Genomic DNA, 17,770 nt, shown 5'->3' on the forward strand with positions numbered 1-17,770 from the left:
AGAAGTCATTAGTCACGGGGTACATAGTGTTTTTCCCACCACGCACTCATTACATTTCCATGGTCTATCCAATAAAAATATGACAACAATCATTTGTGTGGTATTAGTTGAAGTAGACCGTCTATTTTTGTGATCAATAAATGTAAAAATCCAGGGAATCCCAAAGGGTTCACATACTCTTGAAATTGTGGATACACCAATATCTAGATACATAACATGCTATTTTTAATTTGTAATTAGTATAAAACTCTATAGTAATACAGATGGAGGCAAGCAAATATGAACCAGTGAGAGTTTTTACTATTGTTGCATACAAGTGTTTATTGAAAACGTCCACATTGGTTTTGCATGAAGTTCACGGCTCTTAATGAGTTAGCGGCTACGGTCTTTCCGCACACAAGTGGAGGGCCGTTGGTGGCAAAGTGCATTCTGGGAAAACCGAATACATCTTGGAATCACACGATGAGAGGAGATTCTCTTTATGGTTCCGATTACCGAGACTGGACAAAAAACCCCGATGACCTGTTACAGGAATCCGATGTGCTTTTATGCACGCATCCACCCTCTCACCCTCAACGCAAACACACATATACATAAAGTTGGAAGTCCAGAATATAAATGTTCACTTCACTAGTGTTCAATCTCTCTGTGGGTTATGAATAATAGGAGGATGTGTTTAAGTGACATCGGTCAGTAATCAATGGAAGCCTTGAGCCACATCACCGCTGTTACCTGTGCAAGCTCTTTAGGATCGAGAGCGATGGACGGAGCCACTGGATTGTAGGTGGTGATTATTTCACACGCACACACACAAAAAGAGAGAGAAAACTTAAGGTTTAACTTCGTTTTCGTAGAACACATTCAAACGTTTCTTTTTAGCCCTGCCACGACAAGCCCCAACAATATTGCCTTTAAGGTTAAAAAGAAGAACAAGAGAGAAAATGTAAAGCCAAGAAGACCTCCTCATGTTGCCGTCAACGAAACGTGTCCTTCCGGCCCACCGGCCATCCATCTGTCCGGCACGGCGCCGTCCGTCCGCGCATCTACAGGGCCAGCTTGCCGACAATGACGCCGATGACAAAGAAGAGGACGCAGAGCGCCACCGCCCGGGTGCTCAGGCCTTCGTTCCTCGTGGCCAAGGCCGCCACGACAGAGGAGGAAGGGTAGGAGTCGGCCGCGGCCACCGTCGCTATTCTCTTCCGCAGCCCGTCGTTCTCCTGCCGTGAAGAGGGAGTGCGCAAACGCATACGCGAACCAAATGAGCATGGAGAAAACAAAAAAAAAATGTCGTCGTGGAATAGTTTGCGCGTTAGAGAGCACCAACGAGAAAGTACGATACAGTCATCCCCGAGCCATCTACGACTGGACAGCTGAGCTGAGCGAGGAGAGTCAGCAAAGTGGCCCGGAGGAGATGAGGAGCGATGTGGAAGCGAGAGGAGACCGAAAACGCCGAGCGAAATGCTCTCTGTACGTCATGTTACTCAAAAACGGACGCGACAGTTGCTTGGCTCCTTTCAATTTGGCTTGCGGCGAACGGGAGTGACGGCACGCACGGTGCGGTCGCAACATCTTTGAGCAACCGGTGAAGGGAGACGCCACACCTCTTTTGTTTATAAGCGCTTCACGCGACAAACGGCATGGATGTTTTACGTCTATGTTTATGGTTTGCTTTTTGTGACAGTGGCCTCTTGGAAAAGTCCTTTTGGCCCTCTGTATGTTCCGCATATATTGAAGACCAACAATAAATGCTAGCGTACCATAAGTGAGGCATTACATAGCTATATATATATATATATATATACACCTGTATTATAAGGGTATTCCACAGCACCCAACTCAGACTCAATTCTATTCTCGCGACCTGTTGTGTTGAAAGCAATTGTTAAGGCCCTGCCGTTGAGATCGTCACATCTAATTAGCCAAAAGCGGAATGCCGCTTTACTGTGCGTCGGCAAACGCAGTTAGGGGAGTATCCCACTTTGCTGGGTTCTGCGTAAAAGGCAACGGTGGCTAAAAGAATGTGCTATTTTTTGGGTCACTGATGCACGGGTTTTGTGGGAGCTCCGTTTCAATGTCTCACCCGGATCTGTTTGTTTTCTTCCCGTAGCCTCTGCACGTCTGCCTGCTGCCGTTTGTGCTCGTCCATGATCTTCTTCACCTCTCCGTCATCCAGCGACGACGACTTTGGCAGTGCGACGTGCTCCGTCTTAACAGAAGAGGTAGAGGAATGCACAGTGCGGTAGCTTTCGGGCTCATGCTGCAGAGAGATGGCAGTGGAAGGCGGAGGAGACGTGTAAACAGGCGGCAGGGCAGGAAGGGGATTCCGTGACAAACAAACAAACAAAACCAAAAAACAAAGCTGGTAATGGATGATACCGTGACGAGTTGCAAATGGTGATGAAAGCTGAACTGCTGAAAGTGCTTGATGTAAATCAAAATGTTGATGATTTTGCAGCCAACGAGCACGTGACATTTACCACGCTGTCATTTTCCAGAGGCATCTCGAAGGCACATCTCAACTTTGTATCCATGAGTTCCTCCGGCTTGGCCTCCTTCCACTGCGGATGTCGTCGTCATCACGAAAGAAAGAGACAGGAGACGAGCACAAGCCATGACCGATGAGTGAGCAACTTTCACACCCTCACCTACATCATTTATTATGAATGTTACAGTGTTTTATCGTATGTAAGGGTTCATATTAACCAGTGGTTAAGTGGTTTGTCATTCAAATGGAGTTCGGTGCTTTTTTTGTTTCAACATCAACAGCGGTTAGTTTATTTTTATGTAAACATGTTACTTTAAAATGACCAATATGTCACGAGTACTACGAACAGATTCTTTTTCCATCATCTGTTATTTCCCGCGGGATACATTGTTTCCAAATCCAAACGAATCACACGCCAAAAACCAATCTCCAAGAAGGGATTGTCCTCGACCTCGGCGCTTCCACTCTATTGGTTGCGTTGCACGACGAAACCGGTCGATCACTGCAGCGTAGCGGACGGCATCAGGCTCGATGTGTGCAGATACTCACAACGCCCTCCGTGTCTGTCATGTCGTAGGGAGCCAGCATGGACAGCACCATGAATTTATGTTTACTCTTCTCATTGGGGTCGTAGTCGAAAGGTTGCAGCATGACTGTACAGAGGATAGAAATTTGATTTGCTCGTACAATTAAATAATCATACTTGAAGTAACATATACAGGGGCTCCTCTGTTGTTGTTGCGATGTAACCCTAATTTCTATGCAAGTTTGAATGTGCCGTACTCCGTGACTAAGCCACGCTAATGTAGCGAATCGCTACATTTGAGTTTGGGAATTGAACTACAGAAATGCACGGTTTTGGAATTCCATTTTTGTTTAGATGCACCTGTAGAAACAAGCAGCCATTCGCACTTCCATGACACCTATGGCCAATTTAGTCCATTAACATGAATGTTTTGGAAATGTGGAAGGAAGCCAGAGTACCGTACTTGGAGAAAACCCACACAAACACAGGGAGTACATGGAGACGCCACACAGCGAGACCGGAGCCCCGATTGAAAGCCCGAACCTGAGAACGGCGAGGCAGACACGCTAACCACGTTCCCGTGCTGCCCGATATTGGATATTAGATATACGGCGGTACCTACTATACATCAAATGCCTTCAAGTTGATTACATTTGAAGCTCAGCCCAGTTTGAGGGGGGGGGGGAATGTCTTCAAGTGTCCCGATAACGAATGTCAGCATGGCTGGCGAGCCATCAGCACTCATCACGAGGCCTCACTTGAGCCAGCATCGAGGGCTAAACTGTGTCTTACTTTTTCCGTTGGCGGAACGCGAGACTTTGGCTGAAAGAGTGACTGCGGCAGGAGAAGAAGAAGAGTTACAATCCCGTCGGCTGACTTGTGTGTCCGAGTACAGGTTCATCTCAATAAATGGGAATATGGTGGCAACGTTTCCATGTATTTCAGTAATTCTGTTCAAAGTGAAAATCTGAGATGCACCTGTACTTTTGTCCAGTGTGACCAAGAGTTTCAGCACCGTGCCAGTCAGAGCTGTGATGTGCATGACCAACGGTCGGTCCTGTTAACTGATGTTTAGCGCTTAGCGGTTTTAGTTTGGTAGGCTTCTACTTCCTGTTTTGTTCCCATTTCCGTCGGCTCGATAGCACCCTCAACCGGTTGATAAACGCGCCCGTGACGCCGACGCTTTTGTCGAATTTGTTTCCGTTAGCGTTAACCGAACGGATCAATGGCTCCCTTCCTCTTTCGACGCATAGCCTATTACAAAAGAAAGCGAAAACCGTCAGCATATCCCGCATGACTGCGAATGCTAACCAGAGACATTGACGGAGGTTCCGGAGTCGATGACGCCGCTGTTCGGGCGAACGCAGTAACGGCGAGGCGCGGTCGTCTTGACTTTGAAACACACATTTCGATCTGTGGGGTTGGTGAGCTTCAGAGCGGCGGTGACGACGTCCGTGAACGGTCCTGAAGATGAAAACACACAGAGAAATTCAGCCCAATCATTAGATTAAGAAAACCTGTGATGTCAAGGGTTTTTTTTTTTTTTTTTTTTTTTCAACATCGGTATTACAACCACATAAACCCTCCCCATTAACATTCAATCGTCTCAACCGCCTTCGTCTTGCGTTTTTTTTTTTTTTTTTTGAAATGAACAAATCTCACAACAACGTGGATGCGACTAAAAGATTAAAAGCTCTGCGAGGTAGAAAGCACTGGAGAGGCATGCTTGGGACTGCAGAGTAGTTACAAAAACAAACGTACTTCAAAAGAGGGCAAGCACATAGTTTAAAAAGCAGAACGGCTGAGGCCAGCGAGTCAGCGGACGTTGCGGCCGGCGGGCCGGCGGGCCTGCTCTGACGCCGCAATGACCGCTAAGCTAGCAGTTTGGAGGCTAAGCTGCTAGCCTGGAAAAACGCCATTTCACCTCCAACGGACGCCGTACGACAACGAGGACCGCGGCGTGAGCACACGGGAAAGCAACGCCGGGTGGGGGTGGGGGTGGGGGCTGCGTTGTACGACTTGCTCGAGTGTGGAGCCACCGAGGCGTCACCGGCCCTGCCCCGGTGGCCTTACCTCTGAATTTCAGCTCGTGTTGAGGCTCCAGCACCAGGACTTGTTCTGGTCTGGCCATGTCCCACAGCTTCTTCCTTGTCGGGGCGGCGACGACGACGACGACAATTTGGATCGCAGGAAGCCCGGAGAGGCGACGCAGCGGCCGGTCGGCTTCGGAAGCGGAAGAAACGTCCGCTGCTCCGTTCGAGGAGGGGGGCGGACACGGGCTACGATGGCGGATATAATATGAAAGAAGCACCCGGTTGAAGTGACTGCCACCGACAGCTGCTCGAAGCTAATTTGCTAACTTTGCGTGTGGCAGCGAAGGGAGGGACGGTGAGGACGGAAGAAGGATTGGCGAGGGGGCATATAGATTTAGATATGTAGACATATATATCTCGACAACAAGATTCAAACAACTGGTTTTGCCATTTCCAACTTCTGTTCTTAAATGATATCAATAACATGCTGTTTACATCTTACTGTACCTTTTTTGGGGCCAATTGAAACCCCTGAAAACGACATTTTTCAATTCCTCATATAATTTGCGTAAAATAGATTTTTTTGAAATTTTGTATCATTTTTGGGAAAATTGAGTAATTTCATGTACTATTGTTAGTTTCCAAACAAGGTGATTAATGGCTTACGACACACTAATGGACCAAATGAATGATGCATCTATGAAATTATGAGAAGAATTGTTTTAAGAAGTGAAACTTGCTGGCTCTCCGCTGGCTGTAAAAGCAAAATAAAACAAATGGTACTGAGAATGTATTTCATTTCATTTTCTGGGTTGTTTTACAACCTGTGCATTGTTCAAACAAATTGGAATTCGAAGGGTTCAAAATAAAAACTGTTTATTATTGTGCTAACAAGAACTGGTATTAAAAACAAACAATAATAGAACCAAAAGATCTACAAAAAATATATATAAAAAAACCCCCAACAATGCAAGGTTAGTTAATTCAATCAAGGCCCGACGGTTAAACAAACCATTTAATGTTTGAGAACACTCTCGGAATACAATTTCTTCTCAGAATAAAATGTTTTGTTGAAAAACAAACATTTTGTAATATAACACTGTGTAAGCGTGTTTCTCTTGACTTTGAAAGCTCTCTTTCTCTCCACGTGTCTGTTGCGCTTCAGTGCGGCAATGACATCCGTGCGTGGTCCTCAGGATGAAACTCGGCGGTCGCTTTCTCGAGTTGGACAGCCGAGAGAGACTCAGTGATTCCCAAACGGGATGGCTGTGGCGCACTTGTGCCGTGGGAAATGATCCAATTTCACTTCATTTGTCTGAAATTGAATTACAAACATATCCTTTTTCATCTATGCTAGCAACACAGGGACAGGCGGAACAATGAAATGCTCTTCCGTTAGACGGCAGAAAGTCCAATAAACCTGTTGCCATTCATTCGACAGAATCAATTCCTGGCTTCACATGTCAGTTTTGTGTTCAGTTCAACAGGCCCAGAATCCACGCTAAGTCAATTTGTGAGCACATTAAGACAAGAGCATCATTATTACAGTATTAATACTATTTGCGACGTTTCTGTCTGTTGATGTGCCGCGTCAAATGTGCGCCTTCGGTGGTGAATAAAGGCTGGGAAACGCTGCTCTTCAGTGGCGTCCTACTTTCAGACTGTGATTGCGGCGGCAACATCACGCGTTCTATCTGGAAAACCGAGTCCATCCACCGATGCATTGTCTCGAGCACTTGCCCTTTATTCTGGCAGCAGGTATTACAGTACCCGCAGCTGACTGCGGGCCAGAGGCGGGGTACACCCTGCACAGGTCGCCAGCCGATCGAAGGCTGGAAAACCGAGTACGCTTAAGACGACAAGCTACCGCGGAACCTCTCCAGCCGTCCATTTTGGAGTTTGACCAGAATGTTCGGGAAGTGTGCACAAAAACCTCAAGTTGGAAAAGCCATCGTGCGCGATTGCAAAAATGTGACCACGGACATAGAACCGGAAATGGAACTGACTGCAACGTAGGAAACGGTACGTGTCCATCCTGACTTCCAGCTAGGATTTGTCAATGACGACAAAAGCAAGTAACAGAATGTACAGCACAAATTGAGCACAGTTCCGCCTTATAAGCGATAAGACTAACAAGCCGTAAACCTTCCCTCTGCACACCTGCACTGCGTACAACACAGTCATGTTCAACATTTTATAATTTCTTCATACAGTTAGGCGATGCCAAAATGCTACTTCAAACATGGTTGACAGGCCATCAGTGCTTTTCTACCTTCAAGGCACTCAAAAGCGCTTTAACACCGTCTCCTGTGAGGACACAGCATCGGGAGCAACTGCATTTTGCTTTCCAGTTAGGTTTAATGAGTGACAGTTTGACTGCAATGTATTCATTCAATTAGCATTATTTGCCAAGGGAGAAAAAAAACACAAAAAAAAAACATTCTAAATGCAAACTAAGGCCGACAATCAACCCGAAACATGTTCGACCTTTGAGGTTCCAGACTATTATTAAGATGTCCATTGTTAGCAGTACATACTGTACTTGTTTAGATCATTTTAATCTTCAGTGCCCACACTATGAGCTTCAGACAATAGTCCACATATCAGTCATTTGAGGACCTTTACGCTCAAACCTTTGCATAGCTAATGTCTATCAGATGGGGAAAGACGACAGGAAATTCCACTTTAAGGGAGTGCCAACATGCAGCTTGTGGATGTAAAGTGTTGTTGCACATGTACAAGGAAGGACCTGGCGTTCTCTTCACCCCCCCCAAAAAACAATCTTTATTTCTCAAGAGCTCCGGTTCAGAAGACTCATAAATGACGCATACATAAAATGAGAGATGACTCTGATGTGCAGGTTAAGAAGAAGGACCCACTGCCCCCCCTCCTTCTTCTTCTCCACAAATAAAGTGAAATAATTTTTGGTCTTTTTTTGTGAGATATTTTGGTAGCAAAAACAATGACTTGTTTTTAAAAAAACAAAAAAAAAAAAAAACAAGGCAATGTTTTGCATTGGTTCATTTTCCCTTTGAAACCTTCCAAAATGTATGCGAGAACAACCATTTCTTCGAAGCAACACTGTCGAGTGTGCAATTTGTGATTCGATTCCTAATAAAATACCTTTTTGTGTTTTTAAAATCCATATACATTTCATATATTCATCCTTTCAGGGATATATGGATCCAAAAATAGACATTTAAATCGTAAGGGGCAAATATGAGGAAGAGAAATGAACCTACAAAAAGCTACAAATGTGTGTCCCCCCGGGTCCTAAAGAGAGTCAGGTAGGCTGCCTGGGGGATGAAGATGAAAAGGAAGGAAGTGGTGAAGCGAAGGGGGCGGTATTAATTGGCCAAGCTATACAGCCCAGTATGACACCCACTTTAGCTCATTACACACGTACAGTCGTGATCAAGGCACAGGGATCTTCTAAAAGTTATTTTTTCCTCAATAAAGTTGTACAAAATAATACATTTTACAGTCTGTACAAGAATAATAGTTCAGCAGGAAAGTAAACTAAAACAGACAAAGGATGAGGGAGGGAGGAAAAAAGTGTCCCGTTTATTTTGGCCATTTTCTTCCTCCCTTTAAATTTTAGAATTATTATTCTTTTTTTCCCTCTTTAGTGCAGACGCAGGTCAGAGGAGGAAAAGGGATGGTTTGGGGGAAGGAGAAGGAGAGAAACGGAGAGAGAAAGCACGCAGGGCACAATGGCACACAAGTCCACTCAGACCCCCCCCCCCCAAAAGTAAGAAGGAAAAAAAAAAAAGACGTGTTGAAAAAAGACATTTCTCTTGAACTCAGATACTGTACTGGATGCTTTTTGCCCCGTTCGCTAAGTCCCGTAGAAGTCTTCAACTCAAATGTACAACGTTATCTCTGTGGTCAACTCCCGTCCTTTTTTTCCCCACATGTTGATTTCAAATTCCAGCAGGGGGCCCACCCGCGGTCCCATTTGCGGACAAGACGGACAAAGAGAACACACCACCTCCTTTGCTTTTTTAAACGTCTGTTGACACTGTCGCTGGGCCCCGATGTGTTTAATCTCAAAGCAAAAAGCAAACAAAAACAAAACTGGCTCTTTGATGAAAAGGCCACTCTGCAGAGCAGTTTCTGGATTTCGTTTGCAATTCACTAAATGCAGATTTGCTCCATCTGTGTGTGAGAGGAAATGTCACTTTTGAATATCACGATATGCATATGTGATAGGAAAGACTGCAACGTGTGTGTGTGTGTGTGTGTGTGTCCTCATGCTCGCAAGCAGTTTTGATTCAAATCCTGAGCACGACACCTGTATTTCTGTCCAGTAGATATGAGATCTGTTATCATGTATGCGCGACAGTTCTCTCGTTCCACCAAGGTAGCAGCGCTCCAAGCGGCTCCAAATGTAAAGTCAATTCCATTCCAGACTGTGTGGCTAAGGGGGGAAAGTGGCCAAAGTGATCAGAATGGAGTTAGCAGCGAGGGAAAGTTGGCATCGTGTACTGTGTGAAGTGTCTTTTTGGCATGTCTGTGGAAGAGTTCAAAGACTCGGGGGGTGTTCCCCAAGAATCTGTTTTTGTTTTGCTTTTTCCTCTCTTTTTTTTGGGCCAGAACCCCTTTGCCGTTCCATCACAAGAGCTCGTACTGCCGCAGGTGCATCCTCTGGATGATGTCTCGACAGTCATTGAAGACGCGGCGGATGTTTTCCGTGTCGACGGCGCAAGTGAAGTGGGGGTAGCAGTAGTGCCTCCCATCTCCACTCGCCGTGCTGATCCTCTAGAGAAGGAACAAAATCACATCATCTCAGTATTTAGATGTCCTTTAAACAGATTGCAGATTGTTGCTCATGTGTCGAAATGTGTGCGTGTGTTTGTCCAACTGTACAGACAAATCGTATCTAGTAGATAAATAGTTCATTTATCTCAGTAATGCAGGTCAAAAAGTGAAACACAATGATTCATTAAAAAAAGAAAATACTTTTCAGAAGGCCCATTTGTCGCTCATTTTTGTATTGAAAACCATTGTTTCTTATGTAATGTTAAAATTTGTGACACACAGCACTGACTTCCCACTTGGCCTCACGCATTCTTTGTAGCAAAAACAACGTATGCTCTATGTACATTACTTTTCAAGGATACTAAGTAAGTTGTCTTAGCGCAACAACCAACAAAAGAAAAATCAACAATGTAGGCTCCGTATTTCGAGCGATGCATGTCAGTCAAAACAATGTTTAAACATTTTTTTTGCATTAAAAAAAACGGTGTTGCGTTTGTCCGATTGTATGCTAGCCTCACTGAGTGTAACACAAATGATACATTTTAGCTTATTGCTCAGGATATTTAAAAAAAAAAAATGTTTTAATATTTTCTCTGGCTCACGTAGATTAAAGCATGCCTTCACTGACGTGCGCCGCTTGCACTAACAACAATGCTGTGAACAGAGGAGCTCATACATTAAGGCCTCTTTATACTCCCGCGGCCGACAACGGCCGCATTGCATCACTTGACCGACGAATTGGCCCGCGCGGCCCCTTTGCGTAGCTTGACGTGCACACGGCAAAAATTGTTGTTGCGCGTAGAACGCCGCGGAGATCATCTCCCGTCATCGGTCCGTTTTAGTCTCATGCTGTGATGACCTACTCGGCGTGCCCCCCGGTTCTACGTACCGTCTACGCCGCCACATTCTCGATCGATTTTGCAGCATAAATAAACGTATCATCTGGTCATTTAGGTCCATTTGTTCTAGCGGACACTGTTCCACGGTCGCCATTGTTGTTGCTTTGTTCCTCGTTACGGAAAGGAAAGTAAAAACCAGAAATGGCTCCAATAATGCAGAGGAAACTCCACCCTGTGGTGTCCTAGCCAATAGCAGCCGTCGCGACACCCCCGACTTGGAGGTGAACTGCAGCACACTTTCAAGACTGCGCGCGTGGGTTGCGCTCGAGTATAAAGGCAAACTACGCGCGGAACAGCCGCAGTGACGTCAGCGCGGTCGCCCTCCGCGCGAGTATAAAGAAGCCTTTAGTGTTGCCGTTGCCAAGTTAGCGACTTTTCCAACTGACTGCCCCCCACCCCAAATTTTTGTAATTAAATCCCCACTATGAAAACAAAAGACATGAGCTAAATCTTTTTCATTGTCCATATGTCAAGAAAGAAGCCCAGAAGAATGCAATCACACTCAACATTGGCGACAGGGTGCCTATTCATACGGAGCAAAAGCAGTGATTTATCCACCCGTTAAGAGGTTTATATATACACCTTATATGTACTTGAGGTATGTGCTTCCAAGCTGTTAAGATTTTACAGAGGTCACCTTGCCATACTTGTACAACTCGATGTGAAAAAAAAAACAGTTGCAAAGCTTGTCCAGGAGAAATAAAGCAAACCCCAGAAGGAAACATACTGTAGATACATAAATAATTCACTAAACAAATAAATCATTTTGAAAATGTCTGTCATTTTCTTTTTCTACAACAAAATGAAAAAACAAGAGGTTCAAATCAGGATTTTTTTTTTCAAGGCCACATCGCTCAACCTTCGCTATAATAATCGAAATCATAAAAAAAAACATGAATTTCACAGTAGTGAATATTTGATTTTATTTTTTTGAACCGAACTATAGAAATACATTAAGTTTTACATGACATTCCAATGTATTGAGATCAACCTATATTTATGTTTGCACCGCCTTCTTACTCATGTAGTGCATAAAGTCACAGCAGTTTTTGTTGTTTGGTTGTACTTAATAGGAAATTGACATTTTTATGACCAAAGATGGGGAAAATTAAGTCTGTTAACCAGCTAACATTTATGCAATTTGATTTTAAATATAGTAGGGAGAAAATCCCCCACAGATAATCTTTATTTCAACGATAAAGCTCACTAACAGAGGCTAATTTAACAGCGCCCTCTGCTGGTTGCTGCTAAGCACAGTATTTTGCCTCAGATTGCGTCACCTGTGAAATTGGCAATGCAACCCTAAAATCTCAAAATGTAAATTGAAGTCGACACAATCTACATATTCCTTGAGAAGAATCGAAACGACTAATCGATTTACAGCGGATCCTCCGACGTCGAACGCCTCCGAGATGATATGGATCGGAACAAAAACACTGACCAAAAAAGGTTTTCTGATGCTGACAGTTTGACCCCTTATTTTTTTTAAAGCTCCCTTATTTAGATTTAGGTTAGATTTTTGGGGGGAAACTGGAAAAGGGAGGTAGAGGAGTGTCCCAGAATGGATTTTGTTAGAGGTTTCACTGTATTTTCAAAAGATGCATGTGAGTTTACAAAAAATGTGTCTTTGAGCACCTGTGTTTAATGAGGCCAGGCCACCAGGAATCAGTTGCTCATTAAATGTCAAACAACTAAGAAACATTTGTGCTCACCAGGAATTCATCTCTTATGAAGTATTTTGCCCTTGTAACACGGGGATCTTCTCCAGCCTCTGGTGTCGCTGCAAAGAGTATGAAACACCTCAGTATAGGATCACAAAGACATCAACATATCAGGAGAACTGGCGAGGGGGAAACCGCTTGATTGCCTTCCATATTGCTCATCCAAAGAACGCTAAACTATCAAACTATCTGTCGTGTACGTTAACATTTTACGTGAAGCGAGCTTGGGTCAAGATCTGTAGAAGGACCGCTCACCATCGTCCGGTGTAGTGTAGCGGGCGAATTCCGGAAAGTATTCCTCAATTTTGGACTTCCCTGCCAGCACTTTCTCTGCAAGGAGGTCCTGTTTATTTAGGAACAAGATGACAGAAATGGTTCGCAGCCACCTGAAGAGAACACAACACTTTGGATTACACCCCGAGTCATCAAATCAGGCCTACGCACTTCCTGAGGAAAACTTTGTTTTAAGAGTTTGCTAGTTCCCAAGTATTTGGTGCATCTTCAATGGTCGCCGGATGTTGTAAGTAACTGACGTGCTGCCCATTTGTTGCTAGGGAAAACTCACATACGGTTATGTAACCATTGCAGAGAAAAATCAGGACAGTTCACAAACAAGACAGGAAAGTGGCTTTTGAAAGGTAAAATGCATTCAAAAATAATTCCTTTTATATACAGTTAAGGTAAACACTTATTAGCCACTTCATGAAATCAAAACATGCCCTTATTCTCTCCAATGGCATAACCATAACCCAAAGAGTTTAAAAATGGTTGGCATTCACAAGACCAAAGGCACCATCTGCATGAGGCCAAATTAACATGACTGGGAAAAACAAAATGCTGTGGCTAAAATGACCCATGCACCCAAAACTGACAACAACCGATTCCTGTTGTTTTTCACAATTCTGCTGAGGGATGTTAGCCTATTCTTACATAGCAAATTGTTCAAGACCATGCAAATTATGTTAACCTTGAGCGCACTCCAGACTCTCGAGAGGCTTGAGGTCTGGGCTCCGAGAACGCTACGCCTCGACTTTGGCGTCTTTCAACAGGTTTTGGCGGTACCGGTTTTGATGTATGTATGCTTTGGGATTTGGGGACCAGACTTGACCAGTGTCTTAAATGGCTATCAACAGTTCTCGCGTGACCGTGTGTGAACACCGGCAACTTTCACAACAACAATGGCGGATTGTCGTGTGAAGTTTGTGCTGCCGAAGCTCCTCCGGCCCGGGCGGTGACGGCGCGAGGTTCGACGCGAGCCGTCTGGCAACCATCGTGTTTCTCATGTGACGCAAGCTCGCGGCTGAGCTCAAATGAATTGACAAAGGAATGAATCAGTTCATCAAGGGATTCCATTCAGTACGTTTTGTACAAAACCCCTCTCCCGCTGTGCAAGTACAATGTTCTGCCTATTGAGGGATCCCAAAAAGTTATTTTACTCAATATATCATTTTCTGATTCATCAGTTATCTGAAATGTTTTCCGTCAAACATTGCAATCGAATAATCCATAACGGTCGGGCCCTAACTTTACTATACTGCCTGCATGTGCGGCACGGTGGACGACTAGTTGGCACACCCGCCTCACAGTTGTAAGGATCTGGCGTTCAAATCCGGCCTCGCCCGTGTGGAGTTTGCATGTTCTCCCCGGCCTGCGTGGGTTTTCTCCAGGTACTCCGGTTTCCTCCCACATCCCCAAAACATGCACGGTAGGTTAATTGAAGACTCTAAATAGGAGGTAGGTATGAATGTGTGTGCGAATGGTCAATTGTTAATATGATTGGCTGGCAATCAGCTCAGGGTGCACCACGCCTCCTGCCCGTAGTTAGCCGTGATCGGCTCCAGCATATGCGCGACCCTCGTGACGATAAGCGATGTAGAAAAATGGATGGATGGATGGATGTGCTGAAATCCTTCACAACACTGGATTTTCATTTTGTGACTTTTGACAGTTCCTCTCTCCCTTCACCTGTTGTTCCAGATGTTCTTGAAGAGGTTGAGAGCCTCCTGTAAACGGTTGGTCTGATTGTCCTCTCTGATCACCATGTTGTAACTGCTACTGGCCACCACGAAGATTATGGCCGTCACGTCTGCCAAGATGAAGGCACGAAAAACAGACAAGTCACAAACACGGCGAAGACTTTGCGTTGAGCCAATCAAGTAAGGTAAACTACGTCACCGGTTACCGTTAAAGCACTGGATCCACTTTCGGCGTTCATCCCGTTGACCGCCAACGTCAAACATGCTGTCAATCAAATGACATACACGAGGGTTCAGAAGTGAAATACTGACACTGTCTGAGCTGGTCATACAATGTTGAAAATTGATTGAATTGAGTAAGCTGTGATCAAATCGAACTACAAATGACCATGAAAAAGCTCAGTAAATATGAAATTGCTTATTCCTGTTCAAAATGACAAAACTCCCGGATCTCCCTGAAACGAAACGTTCTTTCAAGCACTTCATACTGCTGGATGGTCTCTGGGCAAAATCGGTGGTGGTTGTAGCATGCTAAATTATATCCCATAAACATTTTACAGTACTTTATGCTGTGTTGTATAAAAAAATTGACAGCTTCATACTGGCGAGGAAGCCAAATTACCTCTTTCAATAATGATGGGTGGGATAAAATACAGCTCTCTTTCCATTCCTTTCCTGATATGTAAAAAAATAGTCTTTTATTTTTATGATTCATTTGTAATCATATTTTCATGTCCACCCACTACAATATTAACTATTTATGACTCCCCCTTTTTTTTTTTTAACTTGAAATAGGCTATTACTACCAAAACTAATCCCATTCAAAAGAAATGCGCATTGATCTTGTTTTTGGGTTCTATTTTGTATTTGGCGTGCTCGTTTGAAAACAATACAAATTAAATGACAAAAAAAAAAAAAATGCTCATTCAGTAATCAGCAGCGGTCAAAGTTCCATCCGGATGCGATCTAAATTGAGCATTTCAGAAACATTTACAATTTTGCATAGGTTCCCATTTAAGGAGTAAGGCGCTTAGATCCCTGCCAAATTTCAACAGATCAGATTGTAATTTCTTGCAATTGAGTAGGATGAAATGTTGGCTTCGATAGAAAATTTGGATGGAAGATTCTTTTTTTGTAATCTATTAAGTTCCTCGGTAATTGTTGTTTGCGAGCTGATTTCACAGGTGACAAACGCTTAAGCCTTGGCAGGATTGATGTGTTTGACTTACTGGAAATTTACTTTGTCCACTTGGAACCTTGTCTCAAATATCCCTGAAGTCAGTACTCTGCACCGCAGCAAATCCTGGTTAAAGAGAAAAAAAAAAACCCACAACTATCAAATTGAACTGAATAACCAACACCTTGTTTTTGTAGAAACGATGCTAAAAGGTCAGACAGAGAAAGTGTGAAATTTGCACCATGCATCTTTGGCAAGACGAACGGTGAGTGCAGACCTCACCTGATCTGTTGGAGTGTAGTCGCTCTGCTTCACAATGTCAATCTTGTCTAGGAAGCTGAGAAGAGAGAACAAAAGGACAACTATTAGAGAACTGTAATTTTATCTCTCATCTCACCTGTAAGGACGCATTATTGAAGATTTAATTTGTAAGATGTCCGATGCCACATCTACCAACGCTTTTAATGCACTTCTCAATGACACTAATCATCAATTTCCAAACTCATCCATTATGTTTGGAAGTAACTTTTTTTCTACAGTCACTTGACAGTTAATGTTAAAATGTAACTTATTTTCAATAATAATTTCAAGTACTTTTTTGCACTGTCGCCAAAGATCCAGAGCTTGAAAAACAACATTCAAATTCAAGCATTTCAACAACTGTTTCAGCAGTGGGAGCACAACATTGGCCTGGCAGTGAACTGAACTGAACTGTACTGCTTAATGGGACCGAGAGTGAAACCTTATTTGGAGTTCCTGTGTGTGGAAGAAGTTGTTACAAGACAATGTGGGGCGATGACATGGTGCAAAAGAGAGGGAGAGAAGCATAGTGGCGTCTGTCTGACATTACTGAGCACATTTCAAAAATAGCTCCCCGGCGCCGCAGCCTCCGGCTCCGTTACCATGGAGACCCGACCACAGGTGCTATTAATAGTCTATCAGCTCCCAATCTGGTGAGGCTGGAGTGGCTCCAGGAAAGACAGACAGACAGACAGACAGAGGAGGAAGAGGAGGATAAGCTCTGGCTTTTGTGCTGGACCTGACAGCAAAGAGGAAGGGAGGAAGCAAGAGACCGGACTGTACCATCAAAAGCACCAGAGGGAGGAACAGCTGAGTTACCATCTCCTTGTCTACATGTAATTAACACAACCAAGTCTTGAAGAGTTCAATCATATGCCGCAAAGGAATTTTCAAATGATAGCGAACTGCTGAAAAGCATTTAAGACTTCAAAGTTTCAGGGCTTCAAATATCAGCCCTCCTCCTCCTCCTCTTTTCAGCATCCTCTGGCCCACAGATGACTCAGCCTCGGCCATGTTTGCTCCCGGACGCGGCTGTTACGTAAAGCTACGTTGCGCTAGAATATTCCAATCTTCGTACAGTCTTAAAACTCAAATATATGCTACTTTCAGGAAGCGACCCCGTCAGCTCATGACGTCCTCGTATCATCGCAAAGAGAAGTACTGATGATCACGATATGATGATGATGTAGACAGAAAAAGTGAACACAAACTGTATTGAACAGGAATAAATCAAGGTAAGCTTGGTCAAACTTTGGACACAGCAGCTAGAGTTGGTCCATGCTTCATCACCAATAACAGCACCTCCAGCTGCTTACTTTCGGACACTGATAGGATAAATTGCTAGCTGCACATGCCGACTCATAATGCCAACTTTGGAGAGGAAACTAATCTTCAGTATGTCACTAGGTGTCAGCAAAGTGTCAACGCTCAAGAACTTTTTGTGATTTCGAGCAGCACAAAAAAAAAGCTGCTTGGGGTCGAATTGGCCGTTATGTTTTTAAATGTACTCCATGGGGTTTTAGGCAAATCACGCTAGAATCATATTTTTAAATACACCAGCCAACAGTAAATAACTGTTCTGAGTTGTATTGTTTGTGCACACTAAAAAACATAATGCACATCTGATGCTTATTGCACACCATGTTCTATCTTCGTAGTCCATTTGTATCTATTTTTTTTTTGTATCTTTACTTTGATGATTACCATCTGCGTTTCATGTTGCACCAACCGACTGGGAAGAATTCCCATTTGTGAATCTACCTTTCACTGACAATGGCAATACTGACAAGGTTCAGTTACTGTTTATGAAGTCAATTCAAAGATAGATTGCCTTGATTATTTTAGCTTCCACTCACAAGTTTAGCACTGTGAACCCCTGCTATTCGCAGGGG

General features: G+C 43.9%; 2 protein-coding genes across 4 annotated transcripts in view; both read right to left on the reverse strand.

Annotated features, from left to right (window-relative positions):
• Window positions 1-92: 92 nt before the first annotated feature.
• Window positions 93-5,387, reverse strand: LOC133399621 (vesicle-associated membrane protein-associated protein B-like). 2 transcript variants are annotated; one of them, XM_061671279.1, is made up of 6 exons: window positions 5,085-5,387; window positions 4,323-4,475; window positions 3,035-3,138; window positions 2,478-2,558; window positions 2,081-2,206; window positions 93-1,217 (listed from the first exon to the last, which is right to left on the reverse strand). In XM_061671279.1, the coding sequence occupies exons 1-6, from the start codon at window positions 5,140-5,142 to the stop codon at window positions 1,044-1,046; spliced, it is 696 nt and encodes a 231-aa protein (XP_061527263.1). In that variant the 5' UTR covers window positions 5,143-5,387; the 3' UTR covers window positions 93-1,043. The 2 variants fall into 2 exon arrangements, with proteins under 2 accessions (XP_061527263.1, XP_061527253.1); XM_061671269.1 differs by having other exon boundaries at window positions 2,081-2,257; window positions 5,085-5,386.
• A 516-nt stretch (window positions 5,388-5,903) lies between these two features.
• Window positions 5,904-17,770, reverse strand: part of gnas (GNAS complex locus) — a 42,413-nt gene continuing 30,546 nt past the window's right edge. For both annotated transcript variants that reach the window (XM_061671245.1, XM_061671254.1), the window contains 7 exons: window positions 15,861-15,915; window positions 15,631-15,704; window positions 14,608-14,666; window positions 14,391-14,511; window positions 12,681-12,811; window positions 12,417-12,484; window positions 5,904-9,805 (listed from right to left, as the gene is read on the reverse strand). In XM_061671245.1, the coding sequence (XP_061527229.1) occupies window positions 9,659-9,805; window positions 12,417-12,484; window positions 12,681-12,811; window positions 14,391-14,511; window positions 14,608-14,666; window positions 15,631-15,704; window positions 15,861-15,915 (655 nt within the window). In that variant the 3' untranslated portion in view covers window positions 5,904-9,658. The remainder of the gene's footprint in view (window positions 9,806-12,416; window positions 12,485-12,680; window positions 12,812-14,390; window positions 14,512-14,607; window positions 14,667-15,630; window positions 15,705-15,860; window positions 15,916-17,770) is intronic.

This window comes from Phycodurus eques, chromosome 1 (assembly GCF_024500275.1).
Source record: "Phycodurus eques isolate BA_2022a chromosome 1, UOR_Pequ_1.1, whole genome shotgun sequence".
Taxonomy (NCBI): domain Eukaryota; kingdom Metazoa; phylum Chordata; class Actinopteri; order Syngnathiformes; family Syngnathidae; genus Phycodurus; species Phycodurus eques.